This window comes from Salmo trutta, unplaced genomic scaffold (assembly GCF_901001165.1).
Source record: "Salmo trutta unplaced genomic scaffold, fSalTru1.1, whole genome shotgun sequence".
Lineage (NCBI taxonomy): Eukaryota > Metazoa > Chordata > Actinopteri > Salmoniformes > Salmonidae > Salmo > Salmo trutta.
Genome location: NW_021822935.1, coordinates 55,334 through 73,532, shown reverse-complemented (window position 1 = coordinate 73,532; position 18,199 = coordinate 55,334). Strand labels below are relative to the sequence as shown.

At 41.1% G+C, this 18,199-nt stretch overlaps 1 protein-coding gene across 8 annotated transcripts; it reads left to right on the top strand.

Moving 5' to 3' along the window:
* The first annotated feature begins 5,910 nt into the window (after window positions 1–5,910).
* Window positions 5,911–17,997, top strand: LOC115187321 (tumor necrosis factor ligand superfamily member 13B). Of its 8 annotated transcripts, XM_029746398.1 has the most exons (7): window positions 5,911–6,602; window positions 7,013–7,148; window positions 7,238–7,297; window positions 7,510–7,622; window positions 9,364–9,499; window positions 12,430–12,512; window positions 12,608–13,702. In XM_029746398.1, exons 1-6 carry the CDS (start codon window positions 6,420–6,422, stop codon window positions 12,501–12,503), a joined length of 702 nt encoding a protein of 233 aa, XP_029602258.1. In that variant the 5' UTR covers window positions 5,911–6,419; the 3' UTR covers window positions 12,504–12,512; window positions 12,608–13,702. The 8 variants fall into 8 exon arrangements, 7 of the variants coding, with proteins under 7 accessions (XP_029602258.1, XP_029602256.1, XP_029602254.1 ...); XM_029746396.1 differs by lacking the exon at window positions 12,430–12,512 and having other exon boundaries at window positions 5,921–6,602; window positions 7,013–7,139; XM_029746394.1 differs by lacking the exon at window positions 12,430–12,512 and having other exon boundaries at window positions 5,921–6,602.
* The last annotated feature ends 202 nt before the right edge of the window (window positions 17,998–18,199 follow it).

The following is an 18,199-nucleotide window of genomic DNA, read 5'->3' as shown; positions in this document are numbered from 1 at the left end:
TGAACTATTCTCTACTGTACTATTCTCTACTGAACTATTCTCTACTGAACTATTCTCTACTGAACTATTCTCTACTGAACTATTCTCTATTGTACTGAACTGTTCTCTACTGAACTCTTCTATTCTCTACTATACTGAACTATTCTCTACTGAACTATTCTCTACTGAACTATTCTCTATTGTACTGAACTATTCTCTACTGTACTATTCTCTACTGAACTATTCTCTACTGAACTATTCTCTACTGAACTATTTTCTATTGTACTGAACTATTCTCTACTGAACTATTCTCTACTGTACTGAACTATTCTCTACTGAACTATTCTATACTCTACTGTACTGAACTATTCTATTCTCTACTGTACTGAAATATTATCTACTGAACTATTCTCTACTGTACTGATCTATTCTCTACTGAACTATTCTCTACTGAACTATTCTCTATTGTACTGAACTATTCTCTACTGAACTCTTCTCCACTGAACTATTCTCTACTGAACTATTATCTACTGAACTATTCTCTACTGAACTATTCTCTATTGTACTGAACTATTCTCTACTGAACTATTCTATACTGATCTATTCTCTAATTTACTGAACTCTTCTGTACTGAACTCTTCTCTACTGAACTATTCTCTACTGAACTATTATCTACTGAACTATTCTCTACTGAACTATTCTCTATTGTACTCTACTATTCTCTACTGAACTATTCTCTATTGTACAGAACTATTCTCTACTGAACTATACTCTATTGTACTGAACTATTCTCTACATAACTATTCTCTACTGAACTATTCTCTACTGAATTATTCTCTATTGTACTGTACTATTCTCTCCTGAACTATTCTCTACTGAACTATTCTCTACTGTACTATTTTCTATTGTACTGAACTATTCTCTACTGAACTATTCTCCACTGAACTATTCTCTACTGAACTATTCTCTACTGTATTATTCTCTACTGAACTGTACAACTCTCTACTGTACTATTCTCTACTGAACTATTCTCTTTTGTACTGAACTATTCTCTACTGAACTATTCTCTACTGTACTATTCTCTACTGAACTATTTTCTATTGTACTGATCTATTGTCTACTGAACTATTCTCTACTGTACTGAACTATTATCTACTGAACTACTCTCTACTGTACTATTCTCTACTGAACTTTTATCTAATGAACTATTCTCTATTGTACTGAATTATTCTCTACTTAACTATTCTCTATTGTACTGAAATATTCTCTACTGAACTATTCTCTACTGAACTATTCTCTATTGTACTGAACTATACTCTACTGAACTCTTCTCTGCTGAACTATTCTCTACTGAACTATTCTCTACTGAACTATTTTCTATTGTACTGAACTATTCTCTACTGAACTATTCTCTACTGAACTAGAGAACTACTCTCTACTGTACTGAACTCTACTGTTCGTCATGTGTCTAATACAATTTAATATGATGATTTTATTTATTATCATACTATTACTATGTCAAAATGTCTCTGCGTAAGGAAGACTTCATAAGGCAGTCCATTCATTTGAACAGGGGTAGGCTTAAATATTACTATCCTGAGTAGTGTTATGTTTCTGTTTGAACAGGAGCGGTTGCTCCACAGACAGCCGGATGGCCACCCTACCTAGACCCCCCACAGCCCCAGGAGATAGCAGCAGTATTCACAGACAGCCGGATGGCCACCCTACCAGACCCCTCACAGCCCCAGGGGACTGCAGCAGTACTCACAGACAGCCGGATGGCCACCCTACCAGACCCCCCCCCCCCCCCCCCCCCCCCCACAGCCCCAGGGGACAGCAGCCGTATTCACAGACAGCCGGGTGGCCATCCCATCAGACCCCCCACAGCCTCAGGGGACAGCAGCAGTATTCACAGACAGCCGGATGGCCACTCCACAGCCCCAGGGGACAGACACAGACACACAAACACACAGATAAACAGACACACAAACACACACAGAAAAACAGAAACACAGATACTTATTTTATTTATTTAATTCGCAAAATTATGCAACACCCAATTCCCCTGTGTGAAAAAGTTTTGCCCCTTAGACTCAATAACTGGTTGTTTCACCTTTAGCTTCAATGACTCAAACCAAACACTTCCTGTAGTTGTTGATCAGTTGCTCAGTTGTCTAGCATGAACTGGTCGTTTCAAGTCCTGCCACAACATCTCACTTGGGATTAAGTCTAGACTTTGACTAGGCCACTCCAAAACCTCAAATGTGTTGCATTTTTTATTTATTTATTTTTACCCGCTTTTTATCCCCAATTTCATGGTATCCAATTGTTAGTAGTTACTGTCTTGTTAGTAATTACTGTCTTGTCTCATCGCTGCAACTCCCGTACGGACTCGGGAGAGGCGAAGGTTGAGAGCCATGCGTCCTCCGAAACACAACCCAACCAAGCTGCACTGCTTCTTGACACAGTGCCCCACTTAACCCGGAAGCCAGCAGCACCAATGTGTCAGAGGAAACACTACACCTGGCGACCTGGTCAGCGTGCACTGCGCCCGGCCCGCCACAGGAGTCGCTAGTGCGCGATGAGACAAGGATATCCCTGCCGGCCAAACACTCCCTAACCCAGACAACGCTGGGCCAATTGTGCACCGCCCCATGGGCCTCCCGGTCGCAGTCAGAGTCTCTGGTGTCACAGCTAGCACTGCCTTAGACCACTGCGCCACCCAGGTGGCTAAAATGTGTTGCTTTTTAACCATTTTCATGTTGACTTGATTGTGTATTTTGGATCATTGTCTTGCTGCATGGCCCAGCTGTGGTTCAGCTTCAGTTCACAGACGGATGACCTGATATTCTCCTGTAGAATTCTCTGATACAGAGCAGAATTCATGGTTCCTTCTAGAAAAGCATCCCCAAACCATCCCACTTCACCACCATGCTTGTCCATTGGCATAAGGTTCTTACTGTGGTATGAAGTGTTTGGTTTTCGCCAGGCATAATGGGACCCATCTCGTCCAAAAAGCTATACTTTTGACTCATCTGTCCATAGAACATTATTCCAAGAGTCTTGATGATCATCCAGGTGCTTTTTTGGCAAACTTGAGTAAACCTTTTGGACTTTTCTCTCTCCTTCTCCTCCCTCTGTTCCCCAGGTGTACTATCTCCACTTCCCCTGACCCTCTCCTCTCCTCTTCCTCCTCTACCCCTACCTCTGCCAGTTGTGTTCATCTTCTCTCTCTCCTTCTCCTCCCTCTGTTCACCAGGTGTACTATCTCAACTTCACGGACATTGCCAGCTACGAGGTGATGGTAGACTCCAGCCCCTTCCTGCGTTGTACCTGCAGCATTGAGACTGGTCAGAGGAAGTTCAACACATGTTACACGTCAGCCTGCTGAGGGCGGGACAAAGGATCTCCATCAGGATGGTCTATGATGACACGCTGATCAGCATGACCAATCATACTACCTTCCTGGGGTATGACCAATACGGCACCACTGCCTGGGGCTCCCTGACCAATCACACCTCCTTTCTGGCGCTCCATGACCAATCACACTAGGTTCCTGTGGAGCGTCCGGCTGGGGGAGACTCCCACTACTGGACACTACTATGTAGTACAATCAATCACACCAGGGTCATATTCATTAGTGCCTTGCGTACCAAAACGTTTTGCAACATACATTTTTTAAACTATTATGGAAATAGTCTGGGTAGCCATTTGATTAGATGTTCAGGAGTCTTATGGCTTGGGGGTAGAAGCTGTTTAGAAGCCTCTTGGACCTAGACTTGGCGCTCCGGTACCACTTGCCGTGCGGTAGCAGAGAGAACAGTCCATGACTTGTGTGGCCGGAGTCTTTGACAATTTTTAGGGCCATCCTCTGACACCGCCTGGTATAGAGGTCCTGGATGGCAGGAAGCTTAGCCCCAGTGATGTACTGGGCTGTACACATTACCCTTTGTAGTGTCTTGAGGTCAGAGACTGAGCAGTTGCCATACTAGGCAGTGATGCAACCCGTCAGGATGCTCTCGATGTTGCAGCTGTAGAACCTTTTGAGGATCTGGGGATCCACGCCAAATCTTTTCAGTCTCCTAAGGGGAAATAGGTTTTGTCGTGCCCTCTTCACGACTGTCTTGGTGTGCTTGAACCATGTTAGTTTGTTGGTGATGTGAACACCTAGGAACTTGAAGCTCTCAACCTGCTCCACTACAGCCCCATCGATGAGAATGGGGGTGTGCTCGGTCCTTCTTTTCCTGTAGTCCACAACCATCTCCTTCACTACACCTTCATTGATTTGATCTCTACCCTGAATGAATAGCGGTGTAAATAGTATGCTGTTCTCATGCTTGCGTTCAAGGTCAGAATATGCATAAGGAGAAAATTGCATAAAAAGGGAATAACATTCAATTTTCACGCTCTTAACTCCGGTCGGAATCAGGGCCATGACTATACATACTACTACAGTACTACAGCAGATTGTTGTCCCCACTCTGCCGTGAAACACCTGATTCAGATCGTGTTACTACAGTACTACAGCAGATCGTTGTCCCCGCTCTGCCGTGAAACACCTGATTCAGATCGTACTACTACAGTACTACAGCAGATCGTTGTCCCCGCTCTGCCGGGAAACACCTGATTCAGATCGTACTACTACAGTACTACAGCAGATCGTTGTCCCTGCTCTGCCGTGAAACACCTGATTCAGATCGTACTACTACAGTACTACAGCAGATCGTTGTCCCCGCTCTGCCGTGAAACACCTGATTCAGATCGTACTACTACAGTACTCCAGCAGATTGTTGTCCCCGCTCCGCCGTGAAACACCTGATTCAGATCATCATAGTGCTGAAGACCAGTTGATTACTTTCACCTTTCCCAAAATAATGCTTTCCTGAGCTCGCTGATGAAGACAGGAGGCCATTTTAGTTTAATAATGCTTTCCTGAGCCCCCTGATGAAGACAGGAGGCCATTTTAGTTTAATAATGCTTTCCCAGGCCCCCTAATAAAGACAGGAGGCCATTTTAGTTGAATAATGCTTTCCTGAGCCCCCTGATGAAGACAGGAGGCCATTTTAGTTTAATAATGCTTTCCTGAGCCCCCTGATGAAGACAGGAGGCCATTTTAGTTTAATAATGCTTTCCTGAGCCCCCTGATAAAGACAGGAGGCCATTTTAGTTTAATAATGCTTTCCTGAGCCCGCTGATAAAGACAGGAGGCCATTTTAGTTTAATAATGCTTTTCTGAGCCCGCTGATAAAGACAGGAGGCCATTTTTAGTTTAATAATGCTTTCCCGAGCCCCCTGATGAAGACAGGAGGCCATTTCAGACAGTTCTGGTTCTAGCCAGTCAGATGTTTTTATTTACTGTAGCCTTGGTTCTCTAATCTGAAAGATAAACACGTTTTTATAAACAGGAAGGATACTGCGCTAACACATACTGTGTGTATTAACAATGTATTTATACATACTGCGTTTGAACACAGCTTCACCATGTCACACATGCAGCAGATATAGAATGTCATATCATTCTGTTATAATGTTGATGTAGTTCCTAGTTACCATATCAATGGGTACACATTTGAAGTAATTCAGTTCATATGTGTATATGTCTCTGTACATATGTATATAAAATGGGATATACTTTTGCAAAATAATGTGATGGATAACATTACATTTAAAAAAAAAAATCTGTTTTATAACATTTGTATGGTGCCTGAATTCTCCCAGCCTGTGGTATTGATTGATAGAGGTTAGCAAAGGGTCTGAATACTTATGTAAATAAGATATTTCTATATTTCAAAAAATCTGTCGTCTCTTTGTCATTATGGGGTGTTGTGTGTAGATTGATGAGGATTATTTTTTATTTAATCCATTTTAGAATAAGGCTGCAAAATGTGGAAAAAGGGAATGGGTCTGAATACTTTCTGAATGCACAGTATGTGAGTCTGGGAGTTTCACAATCAACTGCAAACTCACTCTGCTGTCTGCCCTAATCTGAACTCACTCTGCTGTCTGCCCTAATCTGAACTCACTCTGCTGTCTGCCCTAATCTGAACTCGCTCTGCTCTCTGCCCTAATCTGAACTCGCTCTGCTGTCTGCCCTAATCTGAACTCACTCTGCTGTCTGCCCTAATCTGAATTCACTCTAAACAGGTTGTACAGGCTGCCTCCCTAATGCACCCTTTCCACCAAAGCCAATTCTACAGAAACAATAACAGTGGCTGTCTTTAAAAAAATACTTCCTCATTTATGTTTTGATTCTGAAACGGAAACACATTCTAAACTTCCGGGGTCAAGAAAATGTTATGGGTGCATCCCAAATGCCTATAGGCCCTGAGCAAAAGTAGTGCGCTAAAAAGGGAATAGAGTTCCATTGGGAAGTGTGGCCATTATTGAAGTGTGACAACACCCTGTCAGTGTGTTGTGAGGACATATCTCTATGCCTGACCATGCTGTACAGTGTTTTACTATTTGTATCAACATTAACTGTATTTTTTAGCTTCTTCCTTGTATACAAAGTAACAGTTCTACAAGATGATATTAACAAACTCAGAGGAGATATTTCAAACCTAATGCCACATTCTAATGAATCCACTGACGGGATGATCACTGGTATGTCCAGAACATGGGAGGTATGTGATTTTTAAATTGTGTATATAGGTATCAGTTACTACACAGGTTTATGTTCTAAGGATAGCTTGCACAAGACTAACGTGTGGATAACATAGAGATAATTTACTCCACTATTGTTTAAAAGCTCTAAGGAGCATAATGTTTATTGCATTGTCTTATGTTCTGAGGATAACATGTTTAATTTTACCTTTATTTAACTAGGCAAGTCAGTTAAGAACAATTTCTTATTTTCAATGACGGCCTAGGAACAGCCTTGTTCAGGAGCAGAATGACAGATTTGTACCATGTCAGCTTGGGGATTCGAACTTGCAACTTTTCAGTTACTAGCCCAACACTCTAACCACTAGGCTACCCTGACCCCCCTGTATGTAAAGGGAGATACTTTTATTTGCCTTCTGTTTCCTGTCAGAGATCAAAGCAAGCAGCTTCCCTAAATTCACAGCAACAGAGACAGACAGAGAAAGACTCTCAGACTCTGTGTTCACCAACAGCATCCTCTCTGAGAATGAAACGGGAGCAGGCAGGCTGTAGTGGAGGTACAGTAGGTATGAGTTAGTGTCATCGAGCATTTAAGTCTTTGAGGACGGTTCATGTTTTTATGCCACCTTAAGTATCTCACTAACTTTTCTGTCAGTAGTTCAGCAGTCGTTTCTGCAGCTGTCAGCCAACACAAAGGAACAGCCATTTGTTAGAGGTAAATACTTTACTCATTTTAATTTTTGGTTCAATCTCCATCACAAGCTAGACGTGTTCTAACAACCTTAACAAAACAACAAACAACCTCACCAAGGAGTTAGGATCTCTTGGTGTAACAGCTAATTATGGTGGGTTGTTAGTCACTGGTTCATGTCCCAGATGGGGCTCCCCCCCAAATAAATTGCGACTTATGTTATTTTTCTTCCCCAGGAAATGTGACGGTGATTCCTTGGACAGTTGCCTTGCATCAAGGGGAAGCCATCTCTTCCACTGGAGACAGAATCATCATCCAACAAGAAGGCTTCTTCATAGTGTTTGGCCAGGTATACTGTCAGAGATACCACCCCTTTGTCTTGCATATCAATGTACTTAATGGTTTATGCGGAAAATGTAAGGGAGATGGTTTGGTCACCATGCTAACCTTCCTTGAGGCCCCAGGCTTGGGAGATGGTTCGGTCACCATGCTAACCTTCCTTGAGGCCCTGGGCTTGGGAGATGGTTCGGTCACCATGCTAACCTTCCTTGAGGCCCTGGGCTTGGGAGATGGGTTGGTCACCATGCTAGCCTTCCTTGAGGGCTTGGGAGATGGGTCGGTCACCATGCTAACCTTGCTTGAGGCCCTAGGCTTGGGAGATGGTTTGGTCACCATGCTAACCTTCCTTGAAGCCCTGGGCTTGGGAGATGGTTTGGTCACCATGCTAACCTTCCTTGAGGCCCTGGGCTTGGGAGATGGTTTGGTCACCATGCTAACCTTCCTTGAGGCCTTAGCTTGGGAGATGGTTTGGTCACCATGCTAACCTTGCTTGAGGCCCTAGGCTTGGGAGATGGTTTGGTCACCATGCTAACCTTCCTTGAAGCCCTGGGCTTGGGAGATGGTTTGGTCACCATGCTAACCTTGCTTGAGGCCCTGGGCTTGGGAGATGGTTCAGTCACCATGCTAATCTAGAGGTGATAGAAACGCACACCTATTTAGGCGAGGTGCTGGCTAGCGAAGTAGAACACTTGAAAAATTAAAGGAGAGCCGCACACTCTAGGAGCTCAGATGCAATAATTTAATAACCAACGTTTGGACAGACAAGCTGTCTTCATCAGGGTATAATGACAAACACTGCAGGATGACTCGTTTATAACGTGTCAAAGGACACACACAGGTGTCTGTAATCATGGCCGGGTGTGGCCTGATATCATTGGTTAATTATCATATATTAAAATAGTATACAAAAACATAAATGGATAGCGTACGATCATAGATACAATTTGGCTCCATAAGCCTACACACTTTTACAATAGCAAAATCATAATAATCACAAGAATGGCTTCAGATCAAAGTCTATGTTGAGACCGAAGGGAGCAAGGGCCTTTAAATTAAAGATCCAGGCAGCCTCTCGTTTTAACAATAAATTGTCGAGGTCACCCCTCTCTCCTAGGGAGGCTGACGTGTTCGATGCTAATATAACGTAGGGACGAAATCGAGTGGTTTGCTTCCAAAAAGTGGGCTGCAACTGGGTAAGTCAAGTTTTTGCACCTAATGGTGCTACGATGCTCCGAGATTTGTACTTTTAATTGACGCTTTTTTTTACCCACATCATTTTTACCACAAGGACAAGTTATAAGATAAATAACTGCCTTAGTGGAGCATGTGATATCACCTTTGATTGGGATCTGTTTCCCTGTTTGGGGGTGTTTAAAGGATCTACATTTATAAGTGCCATTGCATTGAGCACAGCCATTACAGTTGTAGTTTCCATCCAGTAGGGGCGCAAATAGACGTTGTGCAAGAATATCTTGGGGTGGTAAATCAGAGTTTACCAATTGATCTCTGAGATTTCTGCCCCGCGAGAATATGACCAAGGGAGGGTCCGAAAACACATTACCGATACTGTCATGGGATCTTAGAATGTTCCAATGTTTGTGAACGATTTGGTCACCATGCTAACCTTGCTTGAGGCCCCCTAGGTGTTTGGCTCAGCAGGCTAATCTGGGACACAGGAGACCTGGGTTAGAACCCTGTCAGCCAGTGTACTACATTACGATGACTACATGGTTCGTCCTGTTGTTTCCCAGGTGTTGTTCCAGAGTCCAGGCACCATCATGGGTCACATAGTGCGTAGTCGAGGAACCGGTCAGAGATCCACAGAGCTGCTCCGCTGTCTACAGGAGATGCCCCAGACCAACTGTGCCAATACCTGCCACACTGGAGGTGAACCCAACCCAACACCTGTGGTGTTTCCACTAGTGGGATACCCTTTGGTGGTACTTCCATCAGTGTTGTGAAAATGGGAGTTGAGTTGTAGGGGACAGAAATATTTATCATGTATGATACTATAAATACCTCACGTGACTCGTAATGAGACTAAGCAATTAGCATATTAAAATATTGATCTGACTACATAAAGAAAATAAGCAATATGCAAGAGACTATGGTGGAGTTACAGTAATAGACCACTGTAATTACAGTAATATAACACTATAGTTACAGTAATAGAACACTATAGTTGATTTACAGTAATACAACACTATAGTTACAGTAATAGAACACTATAGTTACAGTAATATAACACTATAGTTACAGTAATAGAACACTATAGTTGAGTTACAGTAATATAACACTATAGTTACAGTAATAGAACACTATAGCTACAGTAACAGAACACTATAGTTACAGTAATATAACACTATAGTATCAAATGAAATGTATTTATATAGCCCTTCTTACATCAGCTGATATATCAAAGTGCTGCACAGAAACCCAGCCTAAAACCCCAAACAGCAAGCACATTGGCACATTCTAAGATACCATGACAGTATCGGTAATGTGTTTTCTGACCCCCCCTTGGTCGTACTCTCACGGGGCAGAAATCTCAGAGGTCAATTGGTAAACTCTGATTTACCACCGCAAGATATTCTTGCACAACGTCTATTTGCGCCCTTACTGATGTAGAAGCACGGTGTAGTAGAGTTACAGTAATAGAACACTATAGTTACAGTAATAGAACACTATAGTAGAGTTACAGTAATATAACTCTACAGGTCAGTTACAGTAATATAACACTATAGTTACATTTTAGTAATTTAGCAGACGCTCTTATCCAGAGCGACTTACAGTAGTGAATGCATACATTTCATTTCATACATTTTTTTATGATTTTTTTTTTTCTTCTCCGTACTGGCCCCCTGTGGGAATCTAACCCACAACCCTGGCGTTGCAAACACCATGCTCTACCAACTGAGCCACAGGGAAGACCAGTAATAGAACACTATAGTTGAGTTACAGTAATAGAACACTATAGTTACAGTAATATAACACTATAGTTACAGTAACAGAACACTATAGTTACAGTAATAGAACACTATAGTTACAGTAATTTAACACTATAGTTACAGTAATAGAACACTATAGTTACAGTAATTTAACACTATAGTTACTGTAATATAACACTAGAGTTACTGTAATATAACACTATAGTTACAGTAACAGAACACTATAGTTACAGTAATAGAACACTATAGTTACAGTAATAGAACACTATAGTTACAGTAATATAACACTATAGTTACAGTGACAGAACACTATAGTTACAGTAACAGAACACTATAGTTACAGTAATTTAACACTATAGTTACAGTAATTTAACACTATAGTTACTATAATATAACACTATAGTTGAGTTACAGTAATAGAACACTATAGTTACAGTAATATAACACTATAGTTATAGTAACAGAACACTATAGTTACAGTAATAGAACACTATAGTTGAGTTACAGTAATTGAACACTACAGTTACAGTAATTGAACACTATAGTTACAGTAATAGAACACTATAGTTACAGTAACAGAACACTATAGTTACAGTAACAGAACACTATAGTTACAGTAATAGAACACTATAGTTACAGTAATTTAACACTATAGTTACAGTAATAGAACACTATAGTTACAGTAATTTAACACTATAGTTACTGTAATATAACACTAAAGTTACTGTAATATAACACTATAGTTACAGTAACAGAACACTATAGTTACAGTAACAGAACACTATAGTTACAGTAATAGAACACTATAGTTACAGTAATAGAACACTATAGTTACAGTGACAGAACACTATAGTTACAGTAACAGAACACTATAGTTACAGTAATAGAACACTATAGTTACAGTAATAGAACACTATAGTTACAGTAATTTAACACTATAGTTACAGTAATTTAACACTATAGTTACTGTAATATAACACTATAGTTACTGTAATATAACACTATAGTTACAGTAATAGAACACTATAGTTACAGTAATGTAACACTATAGTTGAGTTTCAGTAATAGGCAATGAAGAAATGTGTCAGAATGTATTCTAAATTCAAGTATATTTAATGACTTTGTCTGCACCTGTACATAGCCCATCTTTAATTGAGCCCAAACTACTACCTTTTCCCCTACTGTATTTATTTATTTTATTTATTTTATTTATTTTGCTCCTTTGCACCATATTATTTATATTTTAACTTTCAACTTTCTTCAAACTACAAATCTACCTTTCCAGTGTTTTTCTTGCCATACTTTATTTACTCTGCCACCATGGCATTTTTTTGCCTTTACCTCCATTATCTCACATCATTTGCTCACATTGTATATAGTCTTATTTTTTTCTACTGCATCATTGATTGTATGTTGTTTTACTCCATGTGTAACTCTGTGTTTTTGTATGTTGTCGAACTGCTTTGCTTTATCTTGGCCAGGTCGCAATTGTAAATGAGAACTTGTTCTCAACTTGCCTACCTGGTTAAATAAAGGTGAAATAAATAAATAAAATAAAAAATGAATGGATTCACATACAAGACATTAACAAGCATTACAAGATGGTCAGAGAGAGAGAGAGAGAGAGAGAGAGAGAGTGAGAGAGAGAGAGAGAGAGAGAGAGAGAGAGAGAGAGAGAGAGAGAGAGAGAGAGATAATCTCACCACAGCAGGTCAGGAACACATAACAGAAAGAACAATGAATCTTAGACGCTTTTATAAGCATCTGAGTTGTTTGGATTCAAAACCAGAGTTGTTGACCAATAGTATTACTGTAAAGTTAACCTCCAATCAGATATCAGACTTACAGGATGTAACCTCTACTTCTCAGACGTGAACCAATGGGGGTTGGAGAGATCAACACGGAGAGTGTTGAATTCCAGGCAACACGTAGCAAATTCTTGAATTCAGTTGGTACGAAGAGTCACTTCTGGGGCTGTGCTGTCCTACAGAGTTACTTCACCGTCTCTATGAGGTCTTCTTGTGTATGATTGTCTGTTCTGTCTCAGGCATGGTGAAGCTGGAGAGAGAAGACGAGCTGGAGCTGGTGATCCCAGATCGTCCCCAAGCCCAGGTCTCCATGGACGCAGACTCAACCTTCTTTGGCATCATACGGCTGAACTGACTACCAGGAGACAGAAGTCACCAGCGGGAGGTGTGGGACTTGATGACATGAGCAGGATTCTGCTTTTTTTTTGTGGATGTCCTCCTCTGACAGGATGATGTGGAGTGGAAGATGGGTGGGAGCAGAAGTGTTATTTTTCTAAACTATTTTAATGTGAATAATCTGCCAGTATGAAATAGACCTTGAATGCTGTTGTGCTGAGTATGGGTGATGTCCAGCGTACGTTAAATGTTTGGTTTCCATATGTTTCAATAGTTCAAGTGTAATAAAGTTTTCTGGTAGTCCTGGTCCACCTGGTTGGTTGTGTGCTATGCATTACTCTATCAACAGGGTTTTCTCTGTGTGTGTGTGTGTGTCTGTGTGTGTGTGTGTGTGTGTGTGTGTGTGTGTATGTGTGTCTCTCAGTGTGTGTGTGTGTGTCTCTCTGTGTGTGTCTGTGTGTGTGTGTGTTCTGTCATCACAGAGTATTTCTGTGTGTTTGTTGATACCTTTCAGGATTTCCTTCCTCCCACTCTCCTCGCTTATTTATTCTTCCTTTCTATTTCGGAAAGGTTTCTGTTTTCCCAGGACTATAGCAGGAACAAACAGAGGATAAATATACCTGGATAGGTTCTGTTTTCCCAGGACTATAGCAGGAACAAACAGAGGATCAATATACCTGGCTAGGAGGGACAGATTTTCCAGACCGGTTGACATAAAATCTAATCTAAATGACACAATAATTGTGATTATCAAACATGTCACATGTCTAAATAATGACATGTTTTATGGTTATTTTGAATGCCACAGCCCATTTTATTGTATTTTTATTTTTATTTCTATTCTATAAAAGAGTTTATTTTGATACACTAATAACAAACGTGTCAATAATAATACGTGTAATTTCTGTCCGTCTCCGACTTGTAGATATGTATCTCTGTGGTGTAACAACGTGTCATGAGTAATGAGTTTGTTGAGTAAACAGAAGGTCCACAAAGCGTATCTGGTGTCCACAGCCTTTTTTTCATCTCTTTTTTTTTATTTTTTTTATGACCGTCAGCTATAAATGGCTGAGAGGGGTGTTGAGGACTGATGTAGCTCAGTGTCGCGTTGTTAGGACAGAGACAGGAGAATGATCAGACCCACAGCTACCACATTCAGCTTAGTGCTACTGCTAGTCCTACTGCTGTACTGCTCTCTGTCTCACAGTCTCATGCAGTTCAACACTGTGACTGGAAGGCTACATGATGACCAACAGGTAGGCTGGCGAAATCCTTTCAATATAAAAGTCAGAGAAGTAATGTAGATTTAATGGATCTGATTCAATGAAACATTCTCACCTGATGAGTAACCTTGCCTGAGACCTGAACACGTGCGTTTGCTTTCTGAGTTAACTCAGAGGAAAAGCATGCTCTTGTGGCAGGCAGGAGACCAGTGTTTAAACCCAGTTGGTCTCACCTTTGACACATCTGAATACAGAGCTCAGTAACACTGTACTGTCACGGCTTCTTAGGTTGATTTTACATATATGGAATTAGACTATTGAGTGACAGGTTTTGGTCACTGGAAGGCTTTTGGTTTGCTGAAATAGCGTGTCAAACAGACATTGTTATTTTGACGATGGAGAGTACATTTCTGCTTCATTTTATTTCATACATCAAAACCCTTTATATTTCTGCTTCATTTTATTTCATACATCAAAACACTTTATAGACGGTGTTGAAAGCTTTGTAGTTTCTCTCATCTTTCTCGTTTCAAGGAGACAACTTCCTGGCGGTTCAGGAACCTATCATCTGTTCCTGAGGGGTTGGACGTGAGGCTGAGGAAGCTGGATGTGTCCAACAACGTTATAAAACATATAAACAGCCAGAGTCTGGGTCTTCCATCCCTACTGAGACTGGACCTCAGCTACAACCAGCTGGAGATCATATCTGAAGGGGCTTTCAGAGACGTGGTCCAGCTTCAAGAGCTGAACTTGGCCAGGAATGCATTGAACCAAAATGTGGCCAGTAACAGCCGAGCTCTTGGGTCTCTCCACAGACTGAGGAGGTTGGATATCTCTATGAACGGTCTCGATGATGACACGGCAGCAATTTACCTTCGTGACAAATCAATTCTAGAACACCTAGATCTCATGGGCAACGTTTTGACGCGACTCACGACCAAGCTGTTTGCAGAGAGCCTGAGCGTGAGAAGCATTCGCATCGAGAACAATCTGATCACAGCAATAGAGGAGGGAACGTTTGAACCGTTGAAGAAACTCAAGATCTTAAATTTAGCCAGAAATAATCTAGTCTACATCTGTGATTTTAAACTCCATCAGGTGAAACTCTTGAATCTTAGCAGGAATTCCATAGAGTTCTTTGTCACCCGTGAGGACGGTCACCCATACGAGCTGGAGATCTTAGATCTGAGCTTCAACAACCTCATCTATTTCCCCATGGTTCCCAAGACCAACAGGTTGAGATACCTCCACCTACAGAGCAACATGGTGGGGACCTTAGAGACAGACACCCTAATATCAGAGGCAGACTCTCTGTACAGAGAACTAACAAGTGAAGATGAGGTAAATTATGCTGCAGACAACAACATATACTCTAACTGGAAACTGATGCCGTTAGTTTACATGGACCTCAGTAGTAACCACTTCAGGTCTCTACCTGTGGAGACTCTGAGCCATCTGACGTCTTTGGTGACACTGAACCTCAGCCAGAACTGTCTACAGGACATCAGCTATAACACAACAAAGTGCTGCAGCAACCATGTTGGAGGCTACCAGCAACCTTCCTTGACCTTTCCGTCCCTACGCTACCTCGACCTGCAGAACAACGGCCTTCGACAACTCTCCACCTTCTTCCTGGAAGCCCTACCAATCATAGAGACATTAAACCTGAAGGAGAACTCTGTGAGGCCTTGTGATCCAAAGGACCAACTGGGACCATCTCAGACAATGAGAGTTAGTCCTAATAATATGTCCTCCTGTGTTTCCTTCTGGAATATCAAAACTCTGAGAAGTCTAGATCTCCAAGACAACGGGATCAAAACACTCCATCGGAACACATTCGAAAGAACCCCTTTGGTTTCTCTCAACCTGGCCAGCAATGTAGATATAATCTTGGATATTGGCGCTCTAGAAGGGTTGCAGAGTAGTCTCCAGTCTCTGAGTATCAGTGGGAACAACATGGCAACCTCTGCCTTGTCTCTGCCTTGTCTGAAAGAATTGAGACGACTCAACATGTCCAACAACAATGTAGATGTCCTCACGAGCATCATCGGCTGTTCTCCTTTGATGGAACTTGACGTGAGAAATAACAGTCTAACGTCTATGAATGAATCTTTGGTTGATCGTTTGTCTCAATGTCTTGATGTGTTGTATGTCAGTGGCAACTCTTTCAACTGCTGTGACACCAAATGGCTAAAAGCCCTAAACAAAGAGAAAGTGAAGATTCCGGACCTTGACCATGCTGTGTGTATCAGTGTCAACGGTACTCTGTTGACTGGCCTTCTGCGTAACCATTCACTGCACTGTTCATTGGAACTTAGCCCAAAAATAACAGAACCAAACCTTGGGCAAATAATAATAATAATTTTGTTTGTGTCTACAGTATTGATAATATTACTTGTATTTGTGAAGAAGGTTTGTTGCAACACAGGGTCATTCATTGTATAATGATTGTGCATGTAAAACCAAGAGCTGTGTTCCAATACACATACTAACATGCTGTATACTACATACTTAATGTGTATTTATTACATACTATTAGTTCATTTTAGTATACCGAGCGTACTAGCGCTTCGCCTGTCTACCGGAAGTTGATGCTGTTGCTATGCAACCTCTTGCTACCTGTAACATATTACTAGCTCGACCTACGGAAGAGTGACTATGGAAGAGTGAATACGGAAGAGTGACTACCAGAGAGTGACTACCGGAGAGTGACTACGGAAGAGTGACTACAGGAGAGTGACTACCGGAGAGTGCGCTCTGGGCATAAATTCAGAGCGCACACTGGACGCTCTGGCCATGGGGTAGGCTTGCTGGCTAACGTTGGCTAGCTACTTCCAGAAACAAATGAGAGAGCACCTCACTCTGACCATTTTACTCCCCCTAGCAGAGCTGTTTTCATGTTATCCAGAGCGTTGGTGACTGTAACTGTGCTGCCAGCCACAATTTAATTATGCCTTTTTTTTTGCCGATGTTTATCAGTTATTCTGCGCTCTGACACACTATGGATGTGTTCGTAAATTCACTCTGGTGTACCAGAGTGTTGTCAGATTGTCTGTTCTAAAATTAACAAATTGCCAGCCAAAATAACATGTAACGTAACTTATTTGAAAAGTCATTACTTTATCAACATTTCCGCTCTCCTATGACTTCGGCTGCATATTTTCCACCCCCATTTTCTAAAGAATTACATTATGGGACCTAAAAGCACAGAAATAGTGTCCACTGCTTGTATACTATGACCAATAAGCATACTACATACTCAAAGTACGTCACAAATAGCATGGTTAGTGCGTTTGTATGAGTATTCGAACACAGCTGTTTTGTTGTTGTTGGAAGTTATCTGCAGCTATTAGGTTTACTCCAGGTTATAACACCAATGCATTATATTAGGTTTACTCCAGGTTATAACACCAATGCATTATATTAGGTTTACTCCAGGTTATAACATCAATGCATTATATTAGGTTTACTCCAGGTTATAACATCAATGCATTAGACTATTAGGTTTACTCCAGGTTATAACATCAATGCATTAGACTAATAGGTTTACTCCAGGTTATAACATCAATGCATTAGACTAATAGGTTTACTGCAGGTTATAACACCAATGCATTATAATAGGTTTACTCCAGGTTATAACATCAATGGATTAGACTAATAGGTTTATTCCAGGTTATAACATCAATGCATTAGACTAATAGGTTTACTGCAGGTTATAACACCAATGCATTATAATAGGTTTACTCCAGGTTATAACATCAATGCATTAGACTAATAGGTTTATTTCAGGTTATAACATCAATGCATTAGACTAATGCCCACATTTCAGAGGTTGTTGTGACTAAATATGCCACGCTAACATGTGTCCACTGATAGCCTAGGGATACATTCTGATCCATAGACACCATACTTCCTTAATGTCAGTCTTTCAACCACACGTCAAGTCATGTCACTCTGATAGTAACAAGCTCGTCTCCAGGCTGAGAGAGAGAGACACACAGAGAGAGAGAGAGAGACACACAGAGAGAGAGAGAGAGAGAGACACACACAGAGAGAGAGAGACAGAGAGAGAGAGACAGAGAGAGAGAGACAGAGAGAGACAGAGAGAGAAGAGAGACTGTATATATACATAATATGACATTTGAATTGTCTTTATTATTTTGGAACTTCTGTGAGTGTAATGTTTACTGGTCATTTTTATTGTTTATTTCACTTTTGTTTATTATCTACTTAATTTGCTTTTTCAATGTTAACACATGCCAATAAAACCCC

Coding starts and splice junctions, on each gene's coding strand:
- LOC115187321 (XM_029746393.1), top strand. CDS start 13,835: ATGATCAGACCCACAGCTACCACATTCAGCTTAGTGCTACTGCTAGTC. Junction 13,961..14,461: donor GGCTACATGATGACCAACAG/GTAGGCTGGCGA, acceptor TCTCGTTTCAAG/GAGACAACTTCCTGGCGGTT.